The following is a 15,912-nucleotide window of genomic DNA, read 5'->3' on the forward strand; positions in this document are numbered from 1 at the left end:
AATGACAAGCAGCAAGCGTTGTTGGTTGTCAATTTGTTGGTTTAGAGCAGGAACACTGGATGAGGAAGAAGAAGTTTGGCACGTGACTCACTGTCTTGTGCAAGCAAGTTCAGAGGAGACAGGCCAATGCAACGTATGCAGCTGCATTGGTGTCGCACATCTGATGTAAAGCAAATGAAATGGGCACCTCTGGTTCACATATGATAAGAGCTGTCTATACAAATGGAAAATAAAGCTAGGTGGCTTCAATGGGGTGAAGCCCACTTCCAGTTTCCTGCCTGGGGTTTTCCCTCTATTGCTGAAAAATTTCTGCAAAATATTTTTTCTTTTTGTTGATTATGCTTACTCTTGACGTGTTTTGCATATTTAGATAGAACAATAAACATGTTTTCTCGGTATTTATATGTCTCGTCATTAAAGGGTTAACAGCAGTACCTCATGCTGCTCTAATAAGAGGAACGATGTGCAAAAACATTTCTGGTAGAACACTTAAACTAACTTTCTGAAAGACAGAAAATTCCAGGTGAGAGTTGGAGGTACGTTTAGCCCACACACACCAACAACACGGGCATACTACAAGAAACACTACAGCCTATGGTGTATTACAGTCTGTGGGAAAGCTATCTTATACAGAAATCAAAAATGATGCAACAAGCCCTCGACAACACTGCAGACTTTCTTGGCTAGTCTGGCCTCTCGCTTTCTGATAAGTCAGCTCATATCGACGTCAGAAAAAAAGAAAGACTAGAATCAAGAACTACCCCAGATTGCACATAGTGATCCACATAGCTGGACAAATATGCCCGCAAGTCAACATCCACAAATCCTCAGCTAGTGTAAGCCCATGACGGCAGAGCCAGCATGTGGGTGAAACAATTATGCAATGCCTGGACGCAACTTCCACACCTGGTGAAAAGAATAATCTTGAAATAACGGGGGTGGGCGAGCGGATACTATAGAAAATCGCAGATGCTGTGCTTGTGTCCAAGGTATGGTACGGTATGAATTACCAACAGCACACAAAAAAGACAACTCATCGAATACAGGCATCGGGTAGTAATAACAGGTCTTTCCAACTGTACCATGCTTGAAGACCTCTATGAGAAAGAGCTAATGAACAAGCACCTAGACAGAGTAGAGTTGCAGCCTGCAGCACAAATTCTTTGTCTCAAGAGCTCAGAACCTCGTCCCAAGATACTATGCCAGTTAGCATATGAGATGCAAACACCCCTCCCTTCAGAAAGGCAACCTCGGGATTACGTGAAGTTGAAACACAACAGGCCCATACCGTGAAATATGGGGACAAACAATTAGGCCAGGAGATTATATGCAGCTGCCAAACAAACACAGGAGGTTGCTAATCACGAAGATGCAAGCAAACATAAGGCACATATAGTACACTGATCTGGCAATAGCAGTGTAACAGTAGTATGACACTACATAAAACTAAACCCCATATAAGTGAGTACCATTTTAGGTCATCCTACACCTAGAAAAGCTGAACGGAAAGCAATCAAAGCAGCACTTGTAATGCAGATTGCACCCTGCACAACACCCTGCATGGATTCACCAGAAACTGTCTGGGCCTGCACATCACACAAGATTGTCAGGAAAATCAAGAGATTAACACGCGACTTGCCAGCACATGGCCAGAAATTAAATTACAGGATACATAGCCATGCAGTTATTCCAGGACACAAGCGGGCTTATAAGCCTGACATAATAACTGAAAACTAGATGAGTTTGTGTGTATTCATTATTAACTAAAGTGCAACAGATAGACAACACACAAGAACGAAGCGCTCTATGTGTTCACTTCGTTCCTGTCCATTGAATTTCTGTTGCAGTATAGTTAATGAATTCATAAGGCTGCACAGGAGAAGAATGATACCTCTGCCCAAGGGCCCGATCTCGCATCCAAATCCACACGTGTGCACACATACACACACAAATGTTGCAAGAGTGCATAGCATGGAGCAGTATCAACAGGATGACACTAGATATGGATGAGGACTAACTTTCAACTGAGGTTCATTTGTAAAAATGTGGCGAGTTGTAAAAGGGCGATGAGCAAAACGAGAACAAGGTGAAAGCAGGAGCCAACGTTTCGACAAGTGGACTTGTCTTCTTCAAAGTCCACGTGTGGAAACGTTGGCTCCTACTTTCACCTTGTTATCATGTTGCTCATCGTCTTGAATTTCCATCTCCTGCCTTCCCCCGAATTTTCCCCAGAAAAAGAAAGACATCATTGAAGGATAGATAAAAATTGGTGCTTGATGCAGCCAAACATAAATAAATATGCTACAGAAAGAAAATAGAGAAAAATTCCAAGTGCAGGAAAAAATAATTACAATTGCCAATCCTGCATGCCAGCACCTTTCAAGAAACACTGTTGTTATTCCAATAGACAGACTGACAGTTTGCTTATGCAATGCAAGCACATTCTTCCAGTTCCATGCCATTGGGGAAAAAATGAGTTTCCTGGAAGGTAGCCACTTGCACACTTGGTCATCACTGTTTTTTTTCCCTGGACTTGTATATCTATACGTATTTTCCCCCTTTCCTGCTTTTATGTTTGGTTTCATGAAGCACTAGTCTTTGTCAGGTTTTATTGCTGCACTACTTTGTGGTAACCTTTATAGATCACTGCACTTTCACAATAAACCTTTTAATTAGAAGTTAGCAATACCCTGTTCTTACTGCTTCACACTGTAAATTCTTGCTACATTGGCCAAATAAAAGATTTTATAAGGTATCATGAGGGCTATTAAAGTGACTTGCTGCAGTCTAAAAAAAAAAACGAATAGCCTGGCTGCAAATGGCACCAAAGAACACATAGGACAAACAAGAAAACCGTGATGATCTAACAATCAAAAGTTTAATGTACACACCGAGTAAATGCTCGCTGACAAGCAATAGACTGAACATACACAAAAAGGAGAAGCAAAAATTCATGTGCATTTCCTGACGGGAAATGCATCCATTTTTAGCGGGGGCCGTGATGTCAAGATTAACCCAGCATTTTTAGATCTACAGCTTCCGTAATTTCTCTAGGCAGCCGATCTGCACAGAATGCTAGCTTCTTCCTCTACGATGCACGCTCAGATGTGGAGAGTGCATTGTAGAGGAAGAAGCTAGCATTCTGTGGAGATCGGCTGCCTAGAGAAATTATGGATGCTGTAGATGCAAATACACTGGGAGAATCTTGTGTCAGCATGGCCGCTGTTACACTTTCAGAGATGGATGCGTTTCCTGTTGGGATCTGTATGGACACGCATCAGATCTTGCTTCTGCTTTTTGTGTAAATTCGATTTATTGCTTGTCGACCAGCATTTACTCGGCATGGTCAATAAACTTTCATTTGTTAGAACACCTCATGAGATTATCTTGGTATCTAGCAGAAAGGTGTTCATTCTTTTTAGAGTGAAGCTGTATATGCCTAGGCGAAACACTCATGGTCCGATCACAAGAACCCTAGCGTAGGGGTATGAGCCATTGTTTCGGGGGTTGTGAGCCATTGTTCGTCTTACATGAGGGACGGAGACATTTCTTGTTGGGTAGACATAGAAATTGCTTATGCATTTAACACATAAACATTTATCTACGCATTATTCCAAGGAAGGGACACAGAGTGGGACGGGGTTAAGACAAGATCATGATGTCATAATTATCTTGCAGCAAAGGTGTGGCGGGCCAATGGCTACACCGATAGTGACGTCATTTCTCTCTAGCAGCAGAGCGCGCGTGCAGAAGTCTCTCTCAGACTTCCCTATAGGTTCAAAAATGTGTCCCTGTATTTAATTAAATGGAATGTGCAGCCCCGGTGTGTCACTTGGTAACTACAGTGCATAACTGAGTCATAAACATTATGATTAACGCATTACAAAACACAAATGCGTAACATAATTCAGAAAGACTTCGACGGACCACCTGGATTAACACAATGAACCGCTGCTCATTGCACTTTCGAAGATGGTGATCTTGCAAAGTGCAATGTGCGGCATTCCAAATAAACAATGTGATAAACCCAAGCCAAACATGTGCATAACCTCATTAAGAAACACAGACATAACCAATAATATAGAAAGACTTTAACAAGCCATTGGAATTAACCCAGTGATAAGAACCGGGGCTGCACATTTCAGCTTCGCTGGTTTACCGTCTGTACAGGGTGCATGGGCAGTAACTTTTTCTGTTATTGTTTGTTAAGTATTGTATAATGTTGAGCCAGTAAAACACGTTGGGATAGTTGGTGCAATGTAGTGGTACTGTTTTTGCTGGTTTTTTTCTTAATGTTGTGCCCTTCTTCCTTTTGTAACAACTTTTTTATTCCCCCTTGCATAATACTCCAACCTTGCAGCCTGCGAGGTATATAAATAAATAAGTACATAAGCACGTCATTCATTCATCTGCATACACCTCGCACCATTCCTTGCTCAACAAACGTCACTGTGTTGATGTCTCGCAGCGTGCATCTACATTAACTGCCGTTTGCGTTTCGGTATGGTTTGTGAACAGTGTAATGCATAAAGATTACATGACATTAAGGTTGTGACCTATGCGGTGCATAAGCAAACCTTGCAAAAGATGACAAGTTGGATTCTTGAAAATAAGACAAATGGTATATATCGCAGTTACTTTAACAGCATTTAATTGACCACTTGACAAAAACTTCACTTCGCATAGATTCCAACACGTACACTGAATCTGCAGTTTTCTTTTTTGCTTATTAATGCAGTCGTTACTGCATGGCCACATTGTAGATTTGAAAACAAAGTGAAATAAATTTGTTTCTTGCAATATAACAATATGTGTAGATCACTGCGATTGTAACCCCAGAACTTAATACAAACATGCACACTATAGGACGCAGACAAATGTTCAGGACAAATTTCAGAATGTTTGCATTCTGATACATATGAAAGTGAACGGTTTCATTCCATGGCTGTCAATGAGAGGGAGAGAGAAAACTTAAAAGTGTTCGTGGAACAAAAACGCACTGATAAGCTTAGACATATAGTCATTGCTTAACACTTTCGAAATGAATAATTATAGCTTGCTATCGACATTGAAGCAGCCATTCGACAGCAAGAAAAGGAATCAGTTTTTCCAGCTCTGAACATTGAATTGCAGGAAATGCAAGCAGGCATAAAATTCTGACAATATAATGTATAGGAATACCAAATTGGAATAAACATTGAGGCTTGCATTTGTACTTTCTCTGGCTGAGCAATCTAGTTTGAAATGACTCCCATAAGCATGTCGTAACAATGTTGATCTAATATAGGTTAAATGCATGACTAGCTTAAGAAATCTGGACGATTGCTATAAATTACAGTGCAGAAACTATAATATCTAATATCATTAATAATATAATATTAATATTTATTTCCACAAAACAGGCTAACCGTGAGAGGCGTGCGAGGCTGAGCAGAAAGCTGAAAAATTCTACGGCAAATGCGCCTGCCGTGGGCCTACGATCCTGCATTATGAATAGCGCGTATTGATATGGTCTTCTTGTTAGAAGTTCCGAGTATACTACCAGCGCGAGACACGGGACAACAAAGTGGACGAGGAGCGTGTCTTTTAGAATGCTATGTTACAACGTACAGGTTTCTACAAAAGTGACGGTAACTGCTCGAAACATTTGATGCGTCGGCTTTTGCGCCTTTAGAAATATTGAGAGGGGGCTCCCATATATATATTCGCAGCGCAAGCACGGCGATGGACGAACCAGGCTAGCGCTAAGGTTGAATTTCACAACACAATTTTCATTCCACGTCGTAATCACACAGATCGTTTGAGGCTTCGTACAGGGGCACACGCGGGCGTTCGGGTTGGTGCTTCTTGTTGCGTTTGGCGTAAGAATATGGCTAGGAGCAGGCACCACATATGCGCAATGACAGGCAATAGACACGCATCATTTCTCTAGACGCTGACGCCGAGCACGGGTAGCGCGAGGATCTTGTTGGGCTGACACGACAACTTCGTGGCAGCCGAATTCCGAATACTGCATATACGGTGAGGGTAGCTATATGAACTTGTCGATAGGTCATCTTGCAGATTGTTGTAGCACAGGCAGAACAAAACGGTCATAGAAGGTAGATAAGGCAACACACACCGCTGAACCACCTACGAACAGCTGTTTACGTGCGCGATGTCGCACTGAACTACAGAAACCGCCGTCGCGCACCCCAAGACAAATCTTAACTAACGTTTTTAAATGAGTAACCGTACATATTATTTGCTTATAATCAAAAGAAGTCAATAATATTATAGTGTAAACGTTTTATTCACTACAATAAATGAATTATGCAGCGTGTGCCACGAAACCTGGCACTAAGCAACCCTGGGCGTCGCACCAGTCGCATTGTTAAAATCGCAATCATGTGAAATGAGCCCTCTAAAAATCGCATTGCGACGCGTGCGACAGCACCGATTTTCGTCGTTGCAGTCGCATCATGTGAAACAGGCTTTAGACTACGTTGGGAAAATATTTTCGCCCAAGTTACTGGAAGTGCGATACTTTTATGTTGCGATTTTCCAGTGCGTGCAAAGGAGGTTCCAATAATTCACGCCGTCAAAAATTTTGGTGATCTCAACTGCCCCCTAGTTGATATGCTGGGCGCAGAAGGGTGTATGCCAGCTCAAACAGCTGCAACCTCTCCTCAAACCTCTCAGCAAGCCCTAGCGCTCTTTGAATGGGAGAGGATTGGGAAAGAGTTCCACTACTTTACTGCGGTACAGTGTGGGAACAAACTACTTTGTTTGCTGTATATCCTGGTACGCACTGCAGGTGTCCCGTTGCTGCCATCATTGCTGTAAAAGCAAAGAATTCAGCGTTAACGCGCTTGGCATAACACCGGAACATAAAACGGCTTATGCCGTCGGACGAGCGCTATCCAGTGTTGACGCCATTCTGCTTCATACGGTCGGCTTGGAAACCTGTAAAACTTTGTTCCTCGTGATTTGGTGCACGTGCTGTTGCAGCCCACTACGCAACAGCTCGTGTTGCACTTCGCCATTGCTCAGAAAAGGCAACAGCTACGCGCGAAACAGTGCGCAGACAGGCTTTCCGAACGCAAGCGGGCCGGTCTTATCCTACCGGTTCCGCGCTCGCCGCCGCGAGGGGCGCCCTTGTAGGCGCGGGAACTACGTTCGCAACCTGCCTACACTAAGCAATCCTTAGCACGTTAGCATGATTCCGCGAAAGAGGGCAAAATTTTCCGCGGATATTCCTTCGTCCGTAGCTATTGCCGTGGCGCGGTACATTGCGTACAGCGTTGCATGCGCGTTCATTTCACGAACTTTAGTTCCTCCTGTCCCACCTGGCCACAGCAACATCCGAGAGAGCACGGTCTAGATAACGCAGCGCAACAAAACACGGAGACCAACGCAAACATGCCCGCATGGCGCCTTTGCCACGGTACGAAACCTACGGAGCAACGCGTGTGAGCGCACAGAACCAAAACAAAGCCGCCATTGTGGCCCGAAAGGCGTGGCCGCTACGGCAAAAAGTTAAAAATCAGCAAAAAAGATGAGAACGTACTTCGTCACTTCCTCCATACTTTTCTCCTTGCGCGCGGAGGGGGTAGGGCCTCTCCTCAGTTTCCTTCCTCCATGCCGTATATGCTTCTCGACCAAAAATGGCGCTGATGCACGGCGCGAGGGCCCACGTGATGCTAATAGGCCAATAGCGACGCGGCGTCTGCCTCGGCCAGAGCGCGCGAGGAGGAGGCGGCATTCTTCAAAGCGTGGGAATACTTTACGAAGTTTAAGGGGTTTTACTTGCGCATTGGCGGGCGCGCGGGCGTGGGGCGGTTTGAGTTTTGTTCCGCAGGCGTTTTCGGGTTCTTGCGCTAACAACACTGATGGCTATCTCGTTACTAATCGCTGAAAGGGCGACCGCCTGCTTCTCGCTCGTCTAGTGCTCACAGAGGTGCGCATAGGAAGAATGCCGCCGTGCATGCGCTTCCTTTTCTTTCTTGGAGGGGGAGGAAGACTCGCGATATCTAACTGCATCTGGTTAGCGATAAGATGAAGATTAGCGGATGTTTGTCACACGGTTTGCTTTTTTGACGGGCACACAAGCATAGTTTTCTTGAGTGCGCTCACCTACGCAGTTCGATTACGCTCATCATCATCATCATCAGCCTAGTTACGCCCACTGCAGGGCAAAGGCCTCTCCCATACTTCTCCAACTACCCCGGTCATGTACTAATTGTGGCCATGTTGCCCCTGCAAACGTCTTAATGTCATCCGCCCACCTAACTTTCTGCCGCCCCCTGCTACGCTTCCCTTCCCTTGGAATCCAGTCCGTAACCCTTAATGACCATCGGTTATCTCCCCTCCTCATTACATGTCCGGCCCATGTCCATTTCTTTTTCTTTATTTCAACTAAGATGTCATTTACCTGCGTTTGTTGCCTCACCCAATCTGCTCTTTTCTTATCCCTTAACGTTACACCGATCGTTCTTCTTTCCATAGCTCGTTGCGTCGTCCTGAATTTCAGCAGAACCCTTTTCGTAAGCCTCCAGGTTTCTGCCCCATATGTGAGTACTGGTAACACACAGCTGTTATACACTTTCCTTTTGAGGGATAGTGGCAACCTGCTGTTTATTATTTGAGAATGCCTGCCAAACGCACTCCAGCCCATTCTTATTCTTCTGGTTATTTCAGTCTCATGATCCGAATCCGTGGTCACTACTTGCCCTACCACTTCCAGTGCCTCGCTACCTATCGTAAACTGCTGTTCTCTTCCGAGACTGTTAAACATTACTTTAGTTTTCTGCAGATTAATTTTCAGACCCACCCTTCTGCTTTGCCTCTCCAGGTCAGTGAGCATGCATTGCAATTGGTCTCCTGAGTTACTAAGCAAGGCAATATCATCAGCGAATCGCACGTTGCTAAGGTATTCTCCATCAACTTTTATCCCCCATTCTTCCCACTCCAGGTCTCTGAACACCTCCTGTAAACATGCGGTGAATAGCATTGGAGAGATCGTATCTCCCTGTCTGACACCTTTCTTTATTGGGATTTTGTTGCTTTCTTTGTGGAGGACTACGGTGGCTGTCGAGCCGCTATAGATATCTTCCAGTATTTTTACATATGGCTCATCTACACCCTGATTCCGTAATGCCTCCATGACTGCTGAGGTTTCGACTGAATCAAACGCTTTCTCGTAATCAATGAAAGCTATATATAAGGGTTGGTTATATTCTGCACATTTTTCTATCACCTGATTGATAGTGTGAATATGGTCTATTGTTGAGTAGCCTTTACGGAATCCTGCCTGGTCCTTTGGTTGACAGAAGTCTAAGGTGTTCCTGATTCTATTTGCGATTACCTTAGTAAATACTTTGTAGGCGACGGACAGTAAGCTGATCGGTCTATAATTTTTCAAGTCTTTGGCGTCCCCTTTCTTATGGATTAGGATTATGTTAGCGTTCTTCCAAGATTCCGGTACGGTCGAGGTTATGAGGCATTGCGTATACAGGGTGGCCAGTTTCTGTAGAACAATCTGACCACCATCCTTCAACGAATCTGCTGTTACCTGATCCTCCCCAGCTGCCTTCCCCCTTTGCATAGCTCCTAAGGCTTTCTTTACTTCTTCTGGCGTTACCTGCGGGATTTCGAATTCCTCTAGGCTATTTTCTCTTCCACGATCGTCGTGGGTGCCACTGGTACTATATAAATCTCTGTAGAACTCCTCAGCCACTTAAACTATCTCATCCATATTAGTAACGATATTGCCGGCTTTGTCTCTCAACGCACACATCTGATTCTTGCCTATTCCTAGTTTCTTCTTCACTGTTTTTAGGCTTCCTCCGTTCCTGAGAGCCTGTTCAATTCTATCCATATTATAGTTCCTGATGTCCGCTGTCTTACGCTTGTTGATTAACTTAGAAAGTTCTGCCAGTTCTATTCTAGCTGTAGGGTTAGAGGCTTTCATACATTGGCGTTTCTTGATTTTGTCTCCTGCGATAGCTTACTGGTTTCCTGTCTAACGGCGTTTCCACCGACTTCTATTGCGCACTCCTTAATGATGCCCATGAGATTGTCGTTCATTGCTTCAACACTAAGGTCCTCTTCCTGAGTTAAAGCCGAATACCTGTTCTGCAGCTTGATGCGGAATTCCTCTAGTTGACCTCTTACCGCTAACTCATTGATTGGCTTCTTGTGTACCAGTTTCTTCCGTTGCCTCCTCAAGTCTAGGCTAATTCGAGTTCTTACCATCCTATGGTCACTACAGCGTACCTTGCCGAGCACGTCTACATCTTGTATGATGCCAGGGTTCGCGCAGAGTATGAAGTCGATTTCATTTCTAGTCTCACCATTCGGGCTCCTCCACGTCCACTTTCGACTAACCCGCTTGCGGAAAAAGGTATTCATTATCCGCATATTATTCTGTTCTGCAAACTCTACTAATAACTCTCCTCTGCTATTCCTAGAGCCTATGCCATATTCCCTCACTGACTTGTCTCCAGCCTGCTTCTTGCCTACCCTGGCATTGAAGTCGCCCATCAGTATAGTGTATTTTGTTTTGACTTTACCCATCGCCAATTCCACGTCTTCATAAAAGATTTCGACTTCCTGGTCATCATGACTGCATGTAGGGGCATAGACTTGTACCACCTTCAATTTGTACCTCTTATTAAGTTTCACAACAAGACCTGCCACCCTCTCGTTAATGCTATAGAATTCCTGTATGTTACGAGCTATTTCCTTATTAATCAGGAATCCGACTCCTAGTTCTCGTCTCTCAGCTAAGCCCCGGTAGCACAGTACGTGCCCGCTTTTTAGCACTGTATATGCTTCTTTTGTCCTCCTAACCTCACTGAGCCCTATTATATCCCATTTACTACCCTCTAATTCCTCCAATAACACTGCTAGACTCGCCTCACTAGATAACGTTCTAACGTTAAACGTTGCCAGGTTCAGATTCCAATGGCGGCCTGTCCGGAGCCAGGTATTCTTAGCACCCTCTGCAGCGTCACATATCTGACCGCCGCCGTGGTCAGTTGCTTCGCGGCTGCTGGGGACTGAGGGCCGGGGTTTGATTGTTGTATTCATATGGGAGGTTGTGGCCAAGTACTGCACCAGGGTGGCCAATCCTGCTCTGGTGAGAGAGTGCGTTACCGGTTCTGGTCGCCGGGATCAGGCCGCACTCCAGGCCTGTTTGTGCAATTTTCTCAACACACGGTTTTTTTTTGTATTTTCCGGTGGAGAATAGCGCGGCACCGGGATTTGAACCACGGTCCTCTGGACGTAAATATTAGAGTTTTAAAACAGGGGCCCCAATAGCTTGAGGCCCCAAAGAGCTTTGTGGGTGTTAGCGTTGGGGCACGCAGGAGTGCAGAATTTTAGAATAGGGCTTTGCGTTTGCGGATAGCGTCTTGCACTACGGCGTCAAGGAAAAGCTATTAGAAATAATGAAATAAAATATACCATTTCATGATAAAAATAGTAATCTTGATTTCCGTGTATTCGCGTTTGATTACAATTGAGAGTTTATTTAGAGGTTATTCTGTAAGCAGAAAACAATTAGTCGCCCTTATAGTTTTGAGTAACCAACTTTACGTGCCTTCACCAGCCAAGCTTAGCCGTGCTCGGCCTATGAGCCATAAAATCCACAATCGAATTCGGAATCAGCAGCGTCTAATGAATCAATCTTCATAAGATATGCTAGACTTGAGAAAGCAACACCCGCAGTCACTTCTCCTAGCTTGCGAACTTTACGCGTTACCACGAATCGAACCCAGTTTGGAGCTTGGTTAGAGCCGTTGCTTCAATGGGTGCCGTCATGTTTGTTTACGCAAATATTTTGGGGCCACTTTTGGGGCTCCCGCTAAATCAGGGAAATAGCGTGCACAATGCAAAACCCAAACGCAGTTCGCGTTTCGCGCATGCGCAGTGGCTCCGATGCTATTTCTTCGGGGCCCCAAATCGTTTGGGGCACCTATACTAAAACTGTCTATTAGTGTAAGAGCAGGAACATTTGACACTTGCAAAATATTCTCGTACCCAAAATATTCATATTCATACCCAAAATATTTTTTTCTCACTTTACGGTCACCCTACAAAAATTACGCAATTCTTTTTTTTTCGATATAGGTCCCTCAGAACAGTAATCTGCAATAAAAAAAAATCGATCCTGCAGTGGGCGGTCACATATGGCGAAAAAAATGGACCCTCAAAGGATTAAACTAGTTCTGTGGTTTTATCTTGAGACGTGATTTAACTTCAGATTCAAGGATTGAAGTTATGCCTCTATACATAGCGGTGTGTCTCACTACGGTCGTCATTCTCTCCGCTTAATTTGAAAGTGCCTGCTAGTGCTTTTTTCTTTGGAAAAGGTTCCCTATTTTGACGAAGCTCTTGAGTACTGCTCTCACCGCGTTTTATTTCGTTTCCTCATATACCTGTGTGCATGAGAAGTCTTATCGCCCACTGTCATAAGACCCATGAGGGTTCCGATCTGAACCTGTCATGTCCTTGTGCCACTGCAAAAACACAGCCACACGCGTCAATAGTTAGTAAAGGCTCGAAGGTGCTAAATCCTGCTGCTTTATTAATATGTATCAGAAAACTGACACAATATCAGTATTAAGAGTGAGTTGTAAGTTTCAACGTCCCGAAACTTCACCGAAGGTTTCGTATGAGGCACGCCACACAGCAGTGATTCGCTGTTTAATTTATACGCCTGAGCACAGAAACCACGTTTCACAAGTGTTATTATCTGTAAGGAGTAGAGCACACGAGCCGTCATAGAGACTTTTAGCTTGTACGCTATTCCGGTAAACGGGAGCGGTTTGGGCGGATTACCGTATGGTCGAGGCGTAAACGTGAGCGGTGAAGCCGCCTGGTGTTGTAGAGCTCAACCAGACAAACGCATAGCTAAAACTACCGTAACTCACGATATCCTGCTTCGCCACTCCTGCAAATTTTTGGCAGCGGCGTAATTGTGAACACGATTACGCCACTGTCGAAAATTTACCCCAGCAGCTAAGCAGAATACAGTAATTAGCTCTGTGTTTGTGTGGTTGAGCTTTGCGCCACCAGCTGGCGCCACCGATCGGGCCGCGCACCTTGACGCCCCCGCTAAACCGGAAAACCGCCCGCGCTTGCCCGGATACCGGACGCGCTAAACGTCCCTATATCATTTTCTTCTATGTAGCACTGCTCGCAAGCGCCCGCCTTTGTCCTTTCTGTGTCCGTGCCTTAGCTGCTATAGCATCGCATGTGAAACAAACTAATTCAGTAGCGTGTTCACCTGATCATCATTTCACCCCGCCTGAAACCCTTTTCCTGTCTATTGCAGCAGAAGGCAGTTGAGATCTCAATCGTCAATATGTCAACAGCCACGTGGGACGGCAAACGGAACAAGAACGCAATAACCTTGGCGTGCTTCGGAGCAATCCTTGTCGCTTCCTTCTTAATCATCTACGTTGTGTCTTCGCGCGGACAGAAGTCCTTGCCGCTCTGCCGTACTGAAGACTGCCGTAAGCACGCGAAGCTACTCACCGACAATATCGACTGGACGCTCGATCCTTGCGAGGATTTCTCCGCCTTCGTCTGCTCGGCGGCGCGCAATTCCTCGGGTCGGGGCAGCTCCAAAGTGGCCGTAATGAACAGCTTCGTGCAGTCATGGTACGGACAGTTTCACAGCATGCTGCGTGATGGTGCTGATAAGATCCCTGCCGGGAAGAAAGTTTTGGCCATGTACGAGAAGTGCCTTCATTACGCGTCGGACAAGGCGCAGCCAAAACTTTTTCTCGATTTTCTAGCGAGCCAAGGGCTAAGCTGGCCCGAGCTGCCTGCACAATTGCCCTCACCGTTGAATTACATCCTCAAAGTCTCTTACAAATGGCAAACTCCGCTGTGGATAACTGTCAGTTTGCTTAAGTCAACGAATCAGCCTTCTCGGGGGAGACGTGTCCTGCTGTATCCCGGTTTCTACATCCCCGTCATGTGGAGCAATCACAAGAAGGCCACAAGCTCCTACGGCTACACTGAATACTGGGATCAGTACCGCAAGCGCTTATATCCGGACAGTGTGACGAGACCTCGCCTGAACGAAAGTATCGTTGATGAAACTATCGCGGTAGAGAAGGACGTGCTGGAAAGCCTGAACGCGGTGTTCACATCGAAAGCACCTGAGCCGGTGACGTTCTCTTTCGCTAATTTAGAAGACAACGTACTCAACGTATAGAACAGCGTGTGGCGCCAAAGCTTCCAGAGTGCTCTCCTTCTGGAACCGGAACTCAGTTTAAACGATACCATCGTAGTGAGCGACGTCAATTTGCTGAAGACAATCGCCAAGCTTATCTCCACTTACGACAGAAGGCAACTGAACATGCACCTGACTTGGCTTCTTGTGCAGTACTACGCTCCCATCTCAGATTATCGCCTTTTTATGGATTTTTACGGCAACGATACGGAGATAGCAGCAGCTTGGCTACCTATGTATTGCGCCCGCCACGTAGAAGCACCGTACCGAGTCCTCATCCTTGTCCTAAGCCTGGTCTCTCGCTTCACAGCTGCAGACAGAAAGATCATCGACGATGGCTTCCATGGCCTCGTTTCGGCGACCGTCGACAGCGTCCAGAAGTCGAGCTGGATGGACCCTCCCAGTAAGGACCACATCTCGAAGAAGCTGCTCGCTGCGAAGATGGCTATTTGGCCTCCAGACGCTCTTCTCAAGGATGGCGTGCTGGACAGCATCTACTTCGCCTTCCCGGGAAAGGACGCCTCTTTGGCCGAGTATTGGATCGACACCAGAAGAACCATGCTTCTGATGAACACGACCGAAGACTACGATGAGGCGCAGAGGCTGCCCTGGAACACTCCCTTGTCCTACGTGAGCTACGACTACGCGTTGAACACCGTGAATGTCGCAATGTCTGTCGTCGCAGAACCGGCGTACTACGCACACGGCAGCAAGGCTATGCTGCACGGAGGGCTGCTGTTCCTCTTGGCAACTGCGCTGGCGAGGGCCATCGACAACGAAGGCCTTCAGTGGACGTCGGGTGGAACAAAGGTCAGCAGCATCGTGAGTGCATCGACGCAGCGTGAATTCAAACAGAAAGATGCCTGTCTTTCTCATCTCGGCAAGAGCTTGCACCCTGAAGTGCCGGCTTCCGTGATGTGCTTCGCCGCCCTGAGGCAAGCCCACATTCGTGACGGAAGCGTACCCCTCGCTCTGAACGAAAGGCTTACAGAGGTCAAGGTCTTTTTTATGACGCTCTGCTATTTGACGTGCAGGAGCTCGGGAGACAGGGACCCCTTGGGCCTGGACTGCAATAAGGTGGCGCAGAATTCCGAAGCGTTTGCCAAAGCCTTTAACTGTTCAAAGGGATCGAAGATGAACCCTGATGAAAAATGTATATTTTTTTGAAGCACAAGACCGAATAAAGATGTAAATTCCGATGATATGCCAGGCGACAAGAACGTATTGATTTCAAGTCAGACTGGGAGCAGGCTTGTGTCGACCGTAATTAAGAAGAACATTTCCATGATTTTCAATGGGCGTGCAACGATCTTGACTTATAATACTTTATTCGAATTACTCTATGTGTGTTTATTTTCATATAATATTTTGCCCTTCTGCATGATAGCAAACAACTAGGACATATATTTAACTGGCACAGAAGCCACCTACGTGTTGCTTCCTAGGTTGTCTTAGTTATTTGCGTTTTATTGATAGTTCATTGAACATGTGCGGGTTCTGCGAGTGTTCCAAACCTGATGCAGCGTTGTTGCATGGTGGACTGTTGTGGTCTGACAGAATAAAAAGCATCTGTAGCGCTCAAAGCAGTGATTACGGCATCTGAAAAAAAACGGGCGCAAGGCATTAAAGCCTACCGTGACATCGATCCCGTGGCGGGCCGATTTCTTTTTCGAGGCTTCGAA

At 45.7% G+C, this 15,912-nt stretch overlaps 2 protein-coding genes across 4 annotated transcripts in view; both read left to right on the plus strand.

The window, feature by feature from the left end:
• The window catches only part of LOC139048024 (uncharacterized), a 34,276-nt gene extending 18,842 nt beyond the window's left edge, over nucleotides 1–15,434 (plus strand). For 2 of the 3 annotated variants that reach the window (XM_070522366.1, XM_070522367.1), the window contains one exon: nucleotides 13,322–15,434. In XM_070522366.1, the coding sequence (XP_070378467.1) occupies nucleotides 13,322–14,212 (891 nt within the window). In that variant the 3' untranslated portion in view covers nucleotides 14,213–15,434. The remainder of the gene's footprint in view (nucleotides 1–13,321) is intronic. The other variant, XM_070522368.1, reaches the window with a different exon arrangement.
• Nucleotides 14,465–15,397, plus strand: LOC139047845 (neprilysin-like). Its single transcript, XM_070521984.1, has one exon. The coding sequence runs from the start codon at nucleotides 14,465–14,467 to the stop codon at nucleotides 15,395–15,397; it is 933 nt and encodes a 310-aa protein (XP_070378085.1).
• Nucleotides 15,435–15,912: the final 478 nt, after the last annotated feature.

The sequence above is a fragment of the Dermacentor albipictus genome, chromosome 7 (assembly GCF_038994185.2).
Source record: "Dermacentor albipictus isolate Rhodes 1998 colony chromosome 7, USDA_Dalb.pri_finalv2, whole genome shotgun sequence".
NCBI lineage: Eukaryota > Metazoa > Arthropoda > Arachnida > Ixodida > Ixodidae > Dermacentor > Dermacentor albipictus.

Excerpts from the sequence above, each read along its gene's own strand:
- LOC139047845 (XM_070521984.1), top strand. The coding sequence starts at position 14,465 with ATGTATTGCGCCCGCCACGTAGAAGCACCGTACCGAGTCCTCATCCTT.